The sequence below is a fragment of the Mustelus asterias genome, chromosome 15 (assembly GCF_964213995.1).
Source record: "Mustelus asterias chromosome 15, sMusAst1.hap1.1, whole genome shotgun sequence".
NCBI classification, from domain to species: domain Eukaryota; kingdom Metazoa; phylum Chordata; class Chondrichthyes; order Carcharhiniformes; family Triakidae; genus Mustelus; species Mustelus asterias.
In genome coordinates, this window is record NC_135815.1 from 93002587 (window position 1) to 93018834 (window position 16248).

At 45.1% G+C, this 16248-nt stretch overlaps 1 protein-coding gene across 1 annotated transcript in view; it reads right to left on the reverse strand.

The window, feature by feature from the left end:
- Positions 1-4786: 4786 nt before the first annotated feature.
- fermt1 (FERM domain containing kindlin 1) overlaps positions 4787-16248 on the reverse strand; it is an 86109-nt gene continuing 74647 nt past the window's right edge. The window contains exons 12-15 of the mRNA XM_078230610.1: positions 14865-15086; positions 10869-10993; positions 8289-8430; positions 4787-5378 (exon numbers count right to left, since the gene is read on the reverse strand). Of these exons, the coding sequence (XP_078086736.1) occupies positions 5205-5378; positions 8289-8430; positions 10869-10993; positions 14865-15086 (663 nt within the window). The 3' untranslated portion in view covers positions 4787-5204. The remainder of the gene's footprint in view (positions 5379-8288; positions 8431-10868; positions 10994-14864; positions 15087-16248) is intronic.

Sequence of the window (16248 nt, forward strand, 5' to 3'; positions counted from 1 at the left end):
GTGTCTTGAAGGTTGCCTTGGAGAACGCTCACCCGAAGATCAGAGGCTGAATGCCCTTGACTGTTAAAGTCCGATAGGAAGGGAACACTCCTGCCTGGTGATTGTCGAGGGTGTCCATTCATCCATTGTTGTAGCATCTGCATGGTCTCCCCAATGTACCATGCCTCGGGACATCCTTTCCTGCAGAGTATCAGGTAGACAATGTTGGCCGAGTTGCAAGAGTATGTACCGTGTACCCGGTGGATGGTGTTCTCACGTGGGATGATGGCATCCGTGTCGATGATCTGGCACGTCTTGTAGAGGTTGCTGTGGCAGGGTTGTGTGGTGTCGTGGTCACTGTTCTCCTGAAGGCTGGGTAGTTTGCTGCGTACAATGGTCTGTTTGAGGTTGCACGGTTGTTTGAAGGCAAGTAGTGGAGGTGTGGGGATGGCCTTGGCGAGATGTTCGTCTTCATCGATGACATGTTGAAGGCAGGCTCCGGAAAAGATGTTGTAGCTTCTCCGCTCTGGGAAAGTACTGGACGATGAAGGGTACTCTGTCCGCCGTGTCCTGTGTTTGTCTTCTGAGGAGGTCTGTGCGGTTTTTCACTGTGGCGCGTTGGAACTGTCGATCGATGAGTTGAGCACCATATCCTGTTCTTACGAGGGTGTCTTTCAGCGTCTATAGGTGTCTGTTGCGATCCTCCTTATCCGAGCAGATCCTGTGTGTATGGAGGTCTTGTCCGTAGGTGATGGTTTCTTTAACGTGTTTAGGGTGGAAGCTGGAGAAGTGGAGCATTGTGAGGTTATCCATGGGCTTGCGGTACAGCGTCGCTCATCCGTACAAATGGATACTGAAGCCTGGCTACTGGTATCAATGAGCAGTAGCCAAACATGGGCCGAATGGCCGACTCCCGCTTCTATTTTCTATGTATGTTTCTATGTTTGAAAGAAGGATTGAGTTCTGAAATTTTGGTGAATCTGGGTTTTGCCCCATTTTCCGTCCTTCCTCCGCTCCCCTTCCTCTAAGTGTGCAAAGTACTACGTACATATGAACATATAAATTAGGAGGAGAAAGCCACTCAGCCCCCTGAATCTGCTCTGCCATTCAACAAGGTCATGGCTGATCTGATTGGGTCCATTTTCTCCTCATCCCATCAGCAGCAGACCCTTCACTGCAGCACAACACATTCTCTGACCAAAGACAACTGTTTTGGCTCTTCCATTCAAAATGGCCGAGAGTTTCATGTTTATAGGTGTCCAGATCACCAACAATCTGTCCTGGTCCCTCCATGCTGACGCTGTAGTTAAGAAAGCCCACCAAAGTCTCTACTTTCTCAGAAGACTAAGGAAATTTGGTACTTCCATTATGATTCTCAACAACCTTTACAGATGCACCACAGAAAGCATTCTTTCTGGTTGTATCACAGCTTGGTATGGCTCCAGCTCTGCCCAATACCACAAGAAACTACAAAGGGTCGTGAATGTAGCCATCACACAAACCAGCCTCCCACCCGTTCACAGTGTCTGCACTTCCTGCTGCCTCAGAAAAGCAGCAGCATGATTAAGGACCCCACATACCCTGGACATTCTCTCTTCCACCTTCTTTTGTCAGGAAAAAGATTCAAAAGTCTGAGGTCACGTTCCAACCGACTCAAGAACAGTTTCTTCCCTTGCTGCCATCAGACTTTTAAATGGACTTACCTCGCATTAAGCTGATCTTTCTCTACACCCTAGCTATGACTGTAACACTACATTCTGCACTCTCTCTTTTCCTTCTCTATGAACAGTATGCTTTGTCTGTATATCGCGCAAGAAATAATACTTTTCACTGTGTTAATACATGTGACGATAATAAATCAAATCAAATCAAACACAATTTTGTGTGATGACGGCACACAGTGCGTGGTTCTAATATTTAAATATTTGTTCTCCCTGAGAAAGTATCGGAAATACTGGCGTTAGTTCTGTGATCCCGGATCTTATGTTCTTATGTTCTTATCACAGACTTGCTGTGTGGTGAACTTTGGCATACGGCCTATGCTTGTGGCTCACCTAGACCATCCCCCAGGCTTTCTCATTTTCTTTTACAGAGTTCATGACAGATCTGAAGCAGGTGGCAATATTGGGGGAAACAGCCGATCCATTTGGGCAAACTACAATAGAACAGAATCCCTGTAGTGCACACCATCCGGCCCATCGTGTTGGTACCCACTCTCCAAAAGGGCACCTTTACTTGGGCCCAGCCCCTGCCCTATCCCCATAACCCCATGCATTTAGCATGGCCAATCCCCCTTAAACTACACATCTTTGGACACTAAGAGGCAATTTAGCATGGCCAATCCATCTAACCTGCGCATCTTTGGACATTAAGGGGCAATTTAGCATGGCCAATCCACATAACCTACACATCTTTGGACACTAAGGGGCAACTTAGCATAGCCAATCCACATAATCTGCACATCTTTGGACACTAAGGGGCAATTTAGCATGACCAATCCACTTAATCTGCACATCTTTGGACACTAAGGGGCAATTTAGCATGGCCAATCCATCTAACCTGCACATCTTTGGACACTAAGGGGCAATTTAGCATGGCCAGTCAACCTAACCTACACATCTTTGGACATGAAGGGGCAATTTAGCATGGCCAATCCACATAATCTGCACATCTTTGGACACTAAGAGGCAATTTAGCATGGCCAATCCACCTAACCTGCACATCTTTGGACACTAAGGGGCAATTTAGCATGGCCAATCCACCTAACCTGCACATCTTTGGACAATAGGGGACAATTTAGCATGGCCAATCAACCTAACCTACACATCTTTGGACACTAAGGGGCAATTTAGCATGGCCAATCAACCTAACCTACACATCTTTGGACATGAAGGGGCAATTTAGCATGGCCAATCCACATAATCTGCACATCTTTGGACACTAAGGGGCAATTTAGCATGGCCAATCCACCTAACCTGCATATCTTTGGACACTAAGGGGCAATTTAGCATGGCCAATCCACCTAACCTGCATATCTTTGGACACTAAGGGACAATTTAGCATGGCCAATCCCCTTAATCTGCACATCTTTGGACACTATGGGGCAATTTAGCATGGCCAATCCACCTATCCTGCACATCCTTTGACTGTGGGAGGAGGTGCAAACTCCACACAGACGGTCACCCAAGGCCGGAATCGAACCCGGGTCCCTGGCGCTGTGAGGCAGCAGTGTTAACCACTGCACCACCGTGCCTACAGCCTGTCTGTGTGTGTGTGTGTGTGTGTGTGTGTGTGTGTGTGTGTGTGTGGCTGGCTGATGGATAAATGAATGTTTCATGTCATTCATGCCCTTTGAGCCCCCCTATTGGGCCCTGGCATTCAGAGATTGGCACAGAGGATCTGGTGTTTTAAAAAAAAAAAGGTTGAAAAGGTACCTGTGATAGAATTGTGGCCGTTGCTCCAGACCCGTCAATGAAACAAGTTTTCTCAGCGCACTGCCCTGTGCTCACCTCTCCCCCTCACTGACACTCACACACAAACAGAAAGAAATAAACCCAGGAATATTGCCTGGGCCAACAGTGTATTTCACAGGTAGGAGTCCTAATCAACTGTAGGCTCTGCCATAATCAAGGGCGTGTGTGAGGTTTTAAGAAAAAAACATAATTAATCCAAAAAGTCCAAAAGAAAAGGGAATTCCACAGATTCACAATTAAGTTGATATTTTTCATTTACTGAAGATTACTCAAGCTAAGACTGCAAGAAACTACAAAGGGTTGTGAAAGTAGCCCAGTCCACCACGCAAACCAGCCTCCCATCCATTGACTCTGTCTACACTTCCTGCTGCCTCACAAAAGCAACCAGCATAATTAAGGACCCCATGCACCCCGGACATTCTCTCTTCCACCTTCTACCATCGGGAAAAAGATATAAAAGTCTGAGGTCAAATACCACCTGACTCAAGAACAGCCTTTTCTGGTACTGGAGGTGGTGCAGAGGAGATTCATTAGGTTGATTTCAGTGTTGAGAGGGTTGGCTTATGAGGAGAGACTGAGTACAATAGGACTATATTCATTGGAATTCAGAAGAATGAGGGGGAATCTTATAGAAACATATAAAATTATGAAGGGAATAGATAAGATAGAAGCAAGGAGGTTGTTTCCACTGGCAAGTGAAACTAGAACTAGGGGGCATAGCCTCAAAATAAGGGAGAGCAGATTTAGGACTGAGTTGAGGAGGAACTTCTTCAACCAAAGGGTTGTGAATCTGTGGAATTCCCTGCCCAGTGAAGCAGTTGAGGCTACCTCATTCAATATTTTTAAGGCAAAGATATTTGAACAGTAAAGGAATTTAGGGTTATGGTGAGCGGGCGGGTAAGTGGAGCTGAGTCCACGAAAAGATCAGCCATGATCTTATTGAATGGCGGAGCAGGCTCGAGGGGCCAGATGGCCTACCCCTGCTCCGAGTTCTTATATTCTTCCCTGCTGCCATAAGACGATAAGCCATAAGACATAGGAGCAGAGTTAGGCCACTCGGCCCATCGAGTCTGCTCCGCTATTCAATCATGGCTGATATTCTTCTCTTTTATCAGACTTTTGAATGGACCTACCATATATTAAGTTGATCTTTCTCTACACCCTAGCTATGGCTGTAACACTACATTCTGCACTCTCATTTCCTTTACCTCTCAATGAACGGTATGTTTTTGTCTGTATAGCATGCAAGAAACAATACTTTTCGCTGTATTTCAATACATATGACAATAATAAATCAAATCAAATCAGTGGGAGCACAAAATACACAGTGGTTTCTCTTCAAATATTTATTTTTCACGTTTTTAGTAGTTTTGATCATGCAATAAGTACAAATGAAGGTTAAAGTACAATGATTAAACTGTGACTGATACCCTGCTGAGGGGCAAATAACTGTGGAGGGCACCATCGATTCAAAGATAATCACTTTAAAGGGTTTATGTTACCCAGCTAATACAGAATCTGTAATATACTGCGGATAATGTTGTTATTACTGTTTGGAAACCTTGAAACAATCTGGAAAATGTATACATATATATATATAAAAAATTACAATACAATGCACGAGTAACATTTAGACATCCCATAGGTAGTTGTTATTGTTTTCATTTTGCAAATAATTCAGTTTTATAGTTACTTTTGGCCTTTTACCAATGACCCCACGTTCCACCACAGTTCAGATTTGCCGATTTTGCATTAATCTTGACCACCAGTGAGTTTGTGGAACAGTTCTTCATCCAGGGTCTCATTCTGGTCCTTGGAGCGTGTTGACAGAAATATATAGCCACCGATGTATTCGTGGACAATCTTGCAGTTTGCGTTGAGGCATGTGAGTGCTATCGCCACACTCTGATCGAATTCGATCTCAACCTGGAGTTGAAGGCGACAGATTAGTTGCGATTTTGAGACCCTTGGCCATAAGATACAGGAGCGGAATTAGGCCATTCGGCCCATCGAGTCTGCTCCGCCATTCAATCATGGGCGGCACGGTAGCACAGTGGTGAGCACTGCTGCTTCACAGCTCCAGGGTCCCGGGTTCGATTCCTGGCTTGGGTCACTGTCTGTGTGGAGTTTGCACATTCTCCTCGTGTCTGCGTGGGTTTCCTCCGGGTGCTCCGGTTTCCTCCCACAGTCCAAAGATGTGCGGGTTAGGTTGATTGGCCAGGTTAAAAATTGCCCCTTAGAGTCCTGGGATGTGTAGGTTAGAGGGATTAGCGGGTAGAAATATGTGGGGATAGGACCTGGGTGGGATTGTGGCCGGTGCAGACTCGATGGGCCAAATGGCCTCCTTCTGCACTGTAGGGTTTCTATGATTCTATGATTCTATGGCTGATAAGTTTCTCAACCCCATTCTCCTGCCTTTTTCCCATAACCTTTGATCCCTTTACCAATCAAGAAGCTATCTTGAACCCCCCCCCGCCCACCCACTCCCATTCTTCAGACCAATTGCCCCATTCCTCAGGCAGTCCTTTACCAAGCTGTACCTTTGTTTTGCCATTCAAGCATCCTGATCACTTAATGGACACTTTCAACACATTCTCAGCCTCCTGCATTCTCATTTACATTCCCTTTTGCCCAATTCCACCACCCCTCCCGACCCTCATAGTATAAATCTCTGCTGGTTCTCTTTCCTTTCAGCTCTGACAAAGGGTCATCCAGACTCGAAACGTTGGCTCTATTCCCTCTCCACAGATGCTGTCAGACCTGCTGAGTTTTTCCAGCATTTTTCTGTTTTTGTTTCAGATTCCAGCATCCGCAGTATTTTGCGTGTATTTAAGAACCTATCTATTTAAGGTGCGGCACAGTGGTTAACACTGCTGCTTCACAGTGCCAGGGATCCGGGTTCAATTCCCGGCTCGGGTCACTGTCTGTGTGGAGTCAGCATGTTCTCCCCCGTGTCTGCGTGGGTTTGCTTAGGTTTCCTCCCACAGTCCAAAGGTGTGCGGGTTAGGTTGATTGGCCGTGCTAAATTGACCCTAGTGTCAGGCGGATTAGCAGGGTAAATATGTGGGGTTATGGGAATAGGGCCTAGGTGGGATTGAGGTTGGTGCAGACTCAATGGGCCAAATGGCCTCCTTCTGCACTGTAAGGATTCTATCTCTGTCCTAAATGCACTCAATGACCCGGCCTCCACAGCCCTCTGTGGCAATGCATTCCACAGATTCACCACCCTCTGGCTGAAGAAATTCCTCCTTATCTCGGTTCTAAAGGGTTGTCCCTTTACTCTGAGGCTGCACTCTCCAATCCTAGTCTCTCCTACTGATGGAAACATCTTCCCCACATCCATTTTGAGATCACGCCCTGACCTGCTCCGAAACACTTCTTAAATTAAATATATAACTAGGTTCCCTGGCTGTCCAGTAGATGGGGCTATCCCCTAAAATGAATAATTTTGCAGCGGTGTTAATCACTGGCAGTGACAGTGATGTAGGTGTTCCTCATCCTGTTAAACCATTCAGTGCTCCAATCCTTCACAGGTTGATTTTTAAAACAGACTCCGGTTTGCAGAATCGTTGACTGATGGGGCACAGGAGGAGTGGGGTGGGGGGGGGAGGGGGGGATGTGAAACCAAAAGAGAAAATGCTGGAAAGTCTCAGCAGGTCTGGCAGCATCTATAAGGAGAGGAAAGTGCTGCCGTTTTGAGTCCGGATGACCCTTTGTCAAAGCTTTGTCAAGCTAGGCCAGCATTTATAAGCCATCCCTCCCTGCCCTCGAGACCTCATTACCTGTTGTACGCTGATAAATAAATAGCTATCAAATTGTAATTTTATGAATGGGGAAATAGCAAACTATGAAATTTGTACAGAAAAGTAAAGTGTTTAAATATCACAGAATAGATTCATAAAATCCCTACAGTACAGAAGGAGGCTATTCGGCCCATCGAGTCTGCACCGACCACAATCCCACCCAGGCCATATTCCCGTAACCCTCTCTTACCTTACTAATCCCCCTGACACTAGGGTCAATGGCCAATCAACCTAACCCACACATCTTTGGACTGTGGGAGGAAACAGGAGCACCCAGAGGAAACCCACGCAGATACGGGGAGAACATGCGAACTCCACATAGAGAGTCACCCGAGGCTGGAATCGAACCCGGGTCCCTGGCACTGTGAGGCAGCAGTGCTAACCACTGTGCCATCGTGTCACCCTATGATTCTATGATTCTAAAATACATTTGTGTAAAAGACTGCTCAAAGACCACCTAGAGGAGACTATATGCAAAATGCCCTGTAATTCCCCATTACTGCTTTCAATGACATGTTTTTTTGTAAAAAAACATCACTTTTAAGTTTTAGTTAAAGCAGAAAGATGTTTAAAGACCAAGATGGAGTGAATGATGAAAAAGAGGAGTTTCTGTAAGCCAATATTCACCCATTTACTTATTAGTGTCAGAAGTAGGCTTACATTAACACTGCACTGTGAAAATCCCCTAATCACCACACTCCGGCGCCTGTTCGGGTACACTGAGGGAGAATTTAGCATGGCCAATGCAACTAATCAGCACGTCTTTCCGACTGTGGGAAGAAACTGGAACACCCGGAGGAAACCCATGCAGACACGGGGAGAATGTGCAGACTCCGCACAGACAGTGCCCCAAACCGGGAATCGAACCCAGGTCCCTGGCGCTGTGAAGCAGCAGTGTTAACCACTGTGTCACCAGGGGTACTAAATAGATAAATGAAGTAAAATACTCTCTAGTCTGATCATTGGGTTATGATACAGCAAATAAGGTGTCCTGATATTTTTGAGCTTGGTGGTGGGGTAACTTGTAACTCACCTGTTTGATTTCCCAGTTGACATTCCACTGTTTAATGTTGCTGTATCTCCAGGTTACGATCGGATCTTTTGTTGCCATATCTATTCTTATTAATCGGTTATAGGAAACACCCAACAGTTCATCCTTCTTCGTTCCTCTGAATCTATGGACAATTTTGTGAAGAAGTTGCGTTTAAATAATCAGCACATTTTTCTTTTCTGCTCTCAGGATGAATTGCATCCTTAGGAGCAATTACATAATAAAATATAACGGTATATAGCTTCAGAGGCAATAGGTCCTCCAATTCATAGACTCTGTACAAGGCAGGAGGAGGCCACTCGGCCCATCGAGCCTGCACTGACAACAATCCCACTCAGGTCCTATCCCTGTAACCCCATGTATTTACCCAGCTAATCCCCCTGACACATGGCCAATCAACCTAACCCACACATCTTTGGAGTGCGGGAGGAAACTGGAGCACCCGGAGGAAACCCACGCAGATGCAGGGAAAAGGCACAAACTCCACACAGACAGTCACCTAAGGCTAGAATTGAACCCAGGTTCCTGGCGCTGTGAGGTAGCAGTGCTAACCACTGTGCCAACTGTTATTTAAATATTTAAATATATTATTTAAATAACTGTTATTTGTGGATCGAGAACACATTATCCTGGAAGATGTTCAAAAATTTAATGAGGCCAAAATGCACAGATTTAGATGGGGATTATTGTGTTTGGGTTTGGAAACCATTGCGTGGAATTCTACTGATTAACATCAGCCTCGCATGAGCTGCAATTTCTTTTTGCACAACACTGGCAAATTCTTTTGGACATTGTCTGCCGCTGGCTTCAATGGCACCTATTTGCCTAGGATGCTGGTCAGGCTGAGGGTGACAATATGCATCCTCAATGCTCATTGAAACTGCACTTAGTATGCAAGTAGATAAAGTCAGATGTTGTGCTCTGAATTTTGATTAATCAGGGGATCAGAGGTTATGGGGAAAAGACAGGAGAAAGGGGATGAGAAAAAATGATTGAATGCCGGAGCAGATTCGATGGGCCGAGTGGCCTAATTCTGCTCCTATGTCTTATGATCTTTTCTGCCGTATAATCTGAATATGGTGAAGTATCATGCAAACAAATTTAATTATTGATTTTAACTTTTTTATTCATTAATTGGCCAGCCCAGCATTTACTGCCCTTGAGAATCATAGAAGCCCCACAGTGCAGAAGGAGGCCATTCTGCACCGACTCTCCGACAGTGCACCTTAAGTCCCTATCCCCGTAACCCCACGCATTTACCCCACTAATCCCCTAACCTACACATCTTGGGACACTAAGGGACAATTTAGCATGGCCAATCCATCTAACCAACACATCTTTGGAGCGTGGGAGGAAACCAGAGCACCCGGAGGAATACCACACAGTCACGGGGGGAGAACGTGCAAACTCCACACAGTCACCCAAGGCCAGAATTGAACCCGGATCCCTGGCACTGTGAGGCAGCAGCGCTAACCACTGTGCCACCCAAATGGTGGTAAGAAAGTGGTGGTGAGCTGCCTTCTTGATCTATTGCAGCCCAAGTGGTGTAGGCACATCCACAGCACTGATGGGTAGAGAATTCAAGGAACTTGACCCAGCAACAGTGAAGGAATAGTGTGTGTGGCTTGGAGGGGAAATTGAAAGTGGTGGTGTTCCCACATATCTGCTGCCCTTGTCCTTCCAGATGGTAGAGTTCGCAGGTTTGGAAGGTGCTATTGAAGGAGCCTCAGTGAGTTGCCACAGTGCATTTTGTAGATGGTAAGCACTGCTGCTACTGTGTGTTGGTGGCGAATGCTTAAGATGGTGAATGAGATGCCCCTTAAACTGGCTGTTTTGTCCTGGATGGTGTCGCGCTTTGAAAACCTCTGTGCCCGAAAATTAGCAATAAGTAGGTACTTGTATTTTTGTATAAATATACAGAGTTTTATATAAAGTTTATTTATTAGTGTCACAAGTAGGGTTACATTAACACTGCAATGAAGTTACTGTGAAAATCCCCCAGTCGCCACACTCCAGCACCTGTTCGGGTACACTGAGGGAGAACTTAGCATGGCCACTGCACTTAACCAGCACATCTTTAGGACTGTGGGAGGAAACCGGAGCACCCGGAGGAAAAGCATGCAGACACGGGGAGAACGTGCAAACTCCACACAGATAGTGACCAAAACAAGGAACCGAACCCAGGGTACCTGGCGCTGTGAGGCAGTAGTGCCTGTGGAATTCATTACCACAGGAAGTAGTTGCTGCCCACCTACTGTGCCATCATACTGCCCCAAAATTGCAGTGTATGACGTTTTCTATCTTTGCTTAAGATATAAAATTCACTGAACTATTGGGAAGGGCCTGATAAGTTCAGACTGATTAATCAGTGATTCGGTTGGTGGTAGTTTTAGTTTTTTTCCTGAAATATCACTTAAGATAACAATTTCTTATTTCTGTAAGCTCATATTCTCATTAAAGCTTGCCTTTGTGCCATTGATGTTTACATGTTGTAACATGGATTTATTGGGTTTGTTTCAGCAGAGCGCATTGACAATGTTCCTGTAGCCTCATATCACTTACCTGACTAAAAAATAAGAAACTCCAAAATCAGGCAGCGACTGCCATGCTTGGATGAATCGCATTTTGGCTTCCACCAGGGTCATCTGGGCAACATTTTGATAGGCTTCCAGGATCCGTGTGGTCAACTACAAGCCAAACACCCAAGAGAGGATTAATTGTAGTGCAACTGTTGTCACAAGTACAATGACTCCAATGTGCCCAATGCAGCCAATGTTTACCAGACTGATTCCGGGGATGGCGGGATTGATGTATGAGGAGAGATTGACGAGGTTAGGATTGTTTTCGCTGGAGTTCAGACGAATGAGGGGGGGATCTCATAGAGACTTATAAAATTCTAACAGGACTAGACAGGGTAGATGCAGGGAGGGTGTTCCTGATGGTGGGGGAGTCCAGAACCAGGGGTCACAGTCTGAGGACTTGGGGTAGACCATTCAGGACGGAGATGAGGAGACATTTCTTCACCCAAAGAATGGTGAGCCTGTGGAATTCATTACCACAGGAAGTAGTTGATGACAAAACATTGAATGTATTCAAGAGGCGGCTAGATATAGCACTTCGGACGAATGGGATCAAAGGTTATGGGGAGAAAGCAGGATTAGGCTATTGAGTTGGATGATCAGCCATGATCATAATGAATGGCGGAGCAGGCTCGAAGGGCCGAATGGCCTCTTCCTGCTCCTATCTTCTGTGTTTCCATGTTTTTATGTTGATAAATCATGTATTTGATTTGATTTGATATATTATTGTCACATGTATTAGTATGCAGTGAAAAGTATTATTTCTTGTGCGCTATACAGACAAAGCATACCGTTCATAGAGAAGGAAACGAGAGAGTGCAGAATGTACAGTCATAGCTAGGGTGTAGATAAAGATCAACTTAGTGCGAGGTAGGTCCATTCAAAAGTCTGATGGCACCAGAGAAGAAGCTGTTTTTGTATCTTTTTCCCAACGGAAGAAGATGGAAGAGAGAATGTCTGGGGTGCGTGGGGTTCTTAATTATGCTGGCTGCTTTGCCAAGGCAGTGGGAAGTATAGACAGAGTCAATGGATGGGAGGCTGGTTTGAGTGATGGACTGGGCTTCGTTCACGAACCTTTGTAGTTTCTGCGGTCTTGGGCAGTGCAGGAGCCCATACCAAGCTGTGATACAACCAGAAAGAATGCTTTCTATGGTGCATCTGTAAAAGTTGGTGAGAGTCGTAACTGACATGTCAACTGTCCTTAATCTTCTGAGAAGGTAGAGGTGTTGGTGGGCTTTCTTAACTATAGTGTCGGCATGGGGGTGAGTGGGAGCATGCAACATGCAATCACTCCTCTTGTATGTCGGAAATATAGAGTTTGAATATTTTCCCTGAGGAAGAATGGACAGATTGGCAAGCAAGCCAACACTTTGTCACTCATAATATTTGCCTCACCACCCACAGTGATTCAATAACTAACTCTGCCAAGGGCAGTAATTTGATCTCAAATTAATAAGGATCAGAAAAGGGCTGCTACAATTACTGTTGCATTTTTGATCTCTTCACAGCATACTGTTCCATTGCCAACTTAAATTTACTCCTGGTTACACATGCACTTAGACAAGGCTGAGAACAGAGGCAGACGCAAAAGTAAGTTTACTTGCTGCTATACTCATTTTTTCCAATACTATTTACTGTCAGAAATTAATATTAGGCTATAGAAATGCTGCTAGTTATTCCAAACAGTGTAACACCTAGAGTCACATTGTGCCGTTCCTCTGTAATTTTTATAACTTTTTTTAAAAATTGAGCATTCATAGAATCCCTACAGTGCAGAAAGAGGCCATTCAGCCCATTGAGTCTTCATCATTTCTCTGACAGAGTGGGAAGAATTTACCCGTTCTGCCCGCCACGGGAATCATAGCGGGTGAGGGGTGGACCATGGAAAGGTCTGTTGACCTAGGGCGGGATTTTCCAGTTTCGGGGCGAGCGTGGCCGGAAGATCCTGCCCCTTATCTTACCCAGCCCCTTTTCCCCGCCCTATCCCCATAACCCCGTGTATTTAGCATGGCCAATCCACCTAACCTGCACATCTTGGGACACTAAGGGTAATTTACCATGGCTAATCCAGCTAACCTACACATTTTGGGACACTAAGGTGCAATTTAGCATGGCAAATGCATCTAACCTGCACATCTTTGGACACTAAGGGGTAATTTACCACGGCTAATCCACCTAACCTACACATCTTTGGACTGTGGGAGCACCCGGAGGAAACCCACGCAAACATGGGGGAGAATGTGCAAGCTCCACAGTCACCCAAGGCCGGGAATTGAAGCTGGGTCCCTGGCACTGTGAGGCAGCAGTGCTAACCACTGTGCCACCGTGCTGCATTCATTCAGAGTGAGTTGAAGATGATACCTCTTTAACGTTCTGCTGGAGTGCAGCATTGGCAAACAGGTTGTCAGTCTGTGCTGTAGATCAGGAAATGGCACAGAAGAACCTTCAAAGGTGAAAGAATTATCCATCCAATGTGTACTATATAAATGGAATTCCCATGGCTGGGCCACAGAAATCCTTTCCCTTTTCTTTCCTTTTGTTCCTGTTAATTTTTGTTTCTTTTTCTGTCAAATTTTATGATTCTTTTCTCTCTTCACAACCCCCCCCTTTAGTATTTGTAACTCCTGCTCTAAACTCTAAGTGTTAGTCACTCGAATAAGTCTGCACTGCAGCAGGTCCTTACTCTGTTGCATTATGAACTTCTGTTGTGAAATCTTCACCTTTGCACATTTAAAATCATAGAATCCCATACACTGCAGAAAGAGGCCATTCGGCCCATCAAGCCTACACCGACTCTCCGAAAGACCATCCCACCCAGGCCCTCTCCTTTGCCCTATCCCCATAATCCCGTGCATTTACCATGCCTAATCCACGTAACCTACACATCTTTCGACACTAAGGGGTAACTTAACATAGCCAATCCACCTAACCTACACATCTTTGGACACTAAGGGACAATTTAACATGGTCAATCACCTCACCTACACATCTTTGGACACATAGGGGCAACTTAGCATGGCCAATCCACCTCACCTACACATATGTGGACACTTAGGGGCAACTTAGCATGGCCAAACACCTAACCTACACATCTTTGGACACTAAGGGGTAACTTAGCATGGCCAATCCCCCTAACCTACACATCTTTGGACACTAAGGGGTAACTTAACATAGCCAATCCACCTAACTTACACATCTTTGGACACTAAGGGGCAACTTAGCATGGCCAACCACCTAACCTACACATCTTTGGACACTAAGGGGTAACTTAACATCGCCAATCCACCTAACTTACACATCTTTGGACACTAAGGGGCAATTTAGCATGGCCAATGCCCCTAACCTGCACATCTTTGGACACTTAGGGGCAACTTAGCATGGAAATCCACCTAACCTACATATCTTTGGACACTAAGGGGTAATTTAGCATGGTCAATCCACCTAACCCGCAGAAAACCGGAGCACCTGGAGGAAACCCACGCAGACACGGGGAGAACTTGCAAACTCCACACAAACAGTCACCCAAGGCTCAAATTGAACCCGGGTTCCTGGCACTGTGAGGCAGAAGTGTTAAGCACTGTGCTACCGTGCCGCCCATAGATCTTTCTGAGATATTGTCTGAAAACTGGCATTTTAAGGACAGGGTACCCCACCTTCAGTTATGTCGAAGGTTCAACATATGGAACAGAAAACTTGAGACGGAGATGAGAAAGTAGAATTCATGTTTGGAGGGTGTGAAATGCTCTTTGCAGAGACAATAGGTTAAAATAATTGGGATGTTTCATGAGGGACATTCATATCTGTATGTTAGATATCAAATAAAATAATTTTCATGTTTTATCTTCATGTGGCATTTTGTACTTTATGGACCATAGTATCTGAATTTTATCCTGAGTAATTTCAAAAGCCAGAAAAAGTTTACAGACAAGTATATTACATAATTGTGTCAATAAGAGACTTACTGACTATCTTTCAGTACCTGTTTAGTTTTGAACTTTTTCAAGTATCTTGGTGACACCAATGATTCTGGGTTCATGTCCATGGCGTTTGGGTCACGTATCACTGGAGGCGTAGAATTTACATTCTTCATCTTTAAGAAAGACTGAATGTCGTACACCTCTGTGGGATAGGAGCTGTCAGCCATCGTCTTGCCCTTTGAAGCCAGTTTGCAGGCAGCCATCCATTTAGCGTACTGCGTTTCCTGCAACAACAAACTCTCGGTGTTAATAGCAACCACTCACAATATCAAAACAAATGGAAAACAAAATTAATTGAGAATACGAGAGAGAGTTAGGAGTTTAACGTGGATGTTTAAGCCAGTGATTAGAGTGTCAATGAAGTGGATTTCTTTCTCCCAGATAGCGAGTACCAAAATTTCATAAGTGAGTGGTTGAGTTCCTTGCTAATAATTCTGCGTACAAAAGAGAGACAATGGGGTGAATTTTCCCATTCCATCCACTACAAGAATTGTAGTGAGCAAGGGGCGAACCATGGAAAGATCTGTTGACTTCAGGCAGGATTTTCCAGTTTCGGGGTGAACATGGGGCTGGAAAATCTCCGCCCGCTATGTTGTGCTTGTACCTCCATTGACGCTGCGATCTTCGGCACTTGTTTTGTTTGCTTTTGAGGGTTGGAAAGGAATTTATGAGCTTTCCCCCACCTCCTCCCCGCAACCTAGAATTCTTTGGTTAATCAAATTGAATTGAATCGAATTGAATTGATTTGATTTATTATTATCACATGCATTGGGATACAGTGAAAAGTATTGTTTCTTGCGTGTTATACAGACAAAATCCTTGATTGGCTATGCCAAATTGCTCCTTCGTGTCCAAAGATGTGCAGGTTAGGTGGATTGGCCATGCTAAATTGCCCCTTAGCGTCCAAAGATGTGTAGGTTAGTTGGATTAGCCATGATAAACATGCAAGGTTCCGGGGGAGGCTGGGTGGGATGCTTTTTCGGAGAGTCGGTGCAGACTCGATGGGCTGACTGGTCTCTTTCTGCACTGTAGGGATACAATGGAGAGAATTATATATTCAATGAGCAATACTGATGAGCGATCAGTAATTTAATCACTCCATTAGGAGAAGTGCAAGGCAGCCTGCTTGACAAGGGCCAACTAATCCCTAATCCCTCACAAAATTCAAGTGCCCTGATCCTTGCTGAGAAATGTGTTATTTTTCCATTCAGCAAAGCAAAATCTCACTCGGGTTAACTCCTGCGAATCTAAAAAACGCTCAGTAAGTAGTCTCACAACACCAGGTTAAAGTCCAACAGGTTTATTTGGAATCACAAGCTTTTGGGCACTGCTCCTTCATCAGGTGAGTGGAGCAGTGCTCCGAAAGCTCGTGAATCCAAATAAACC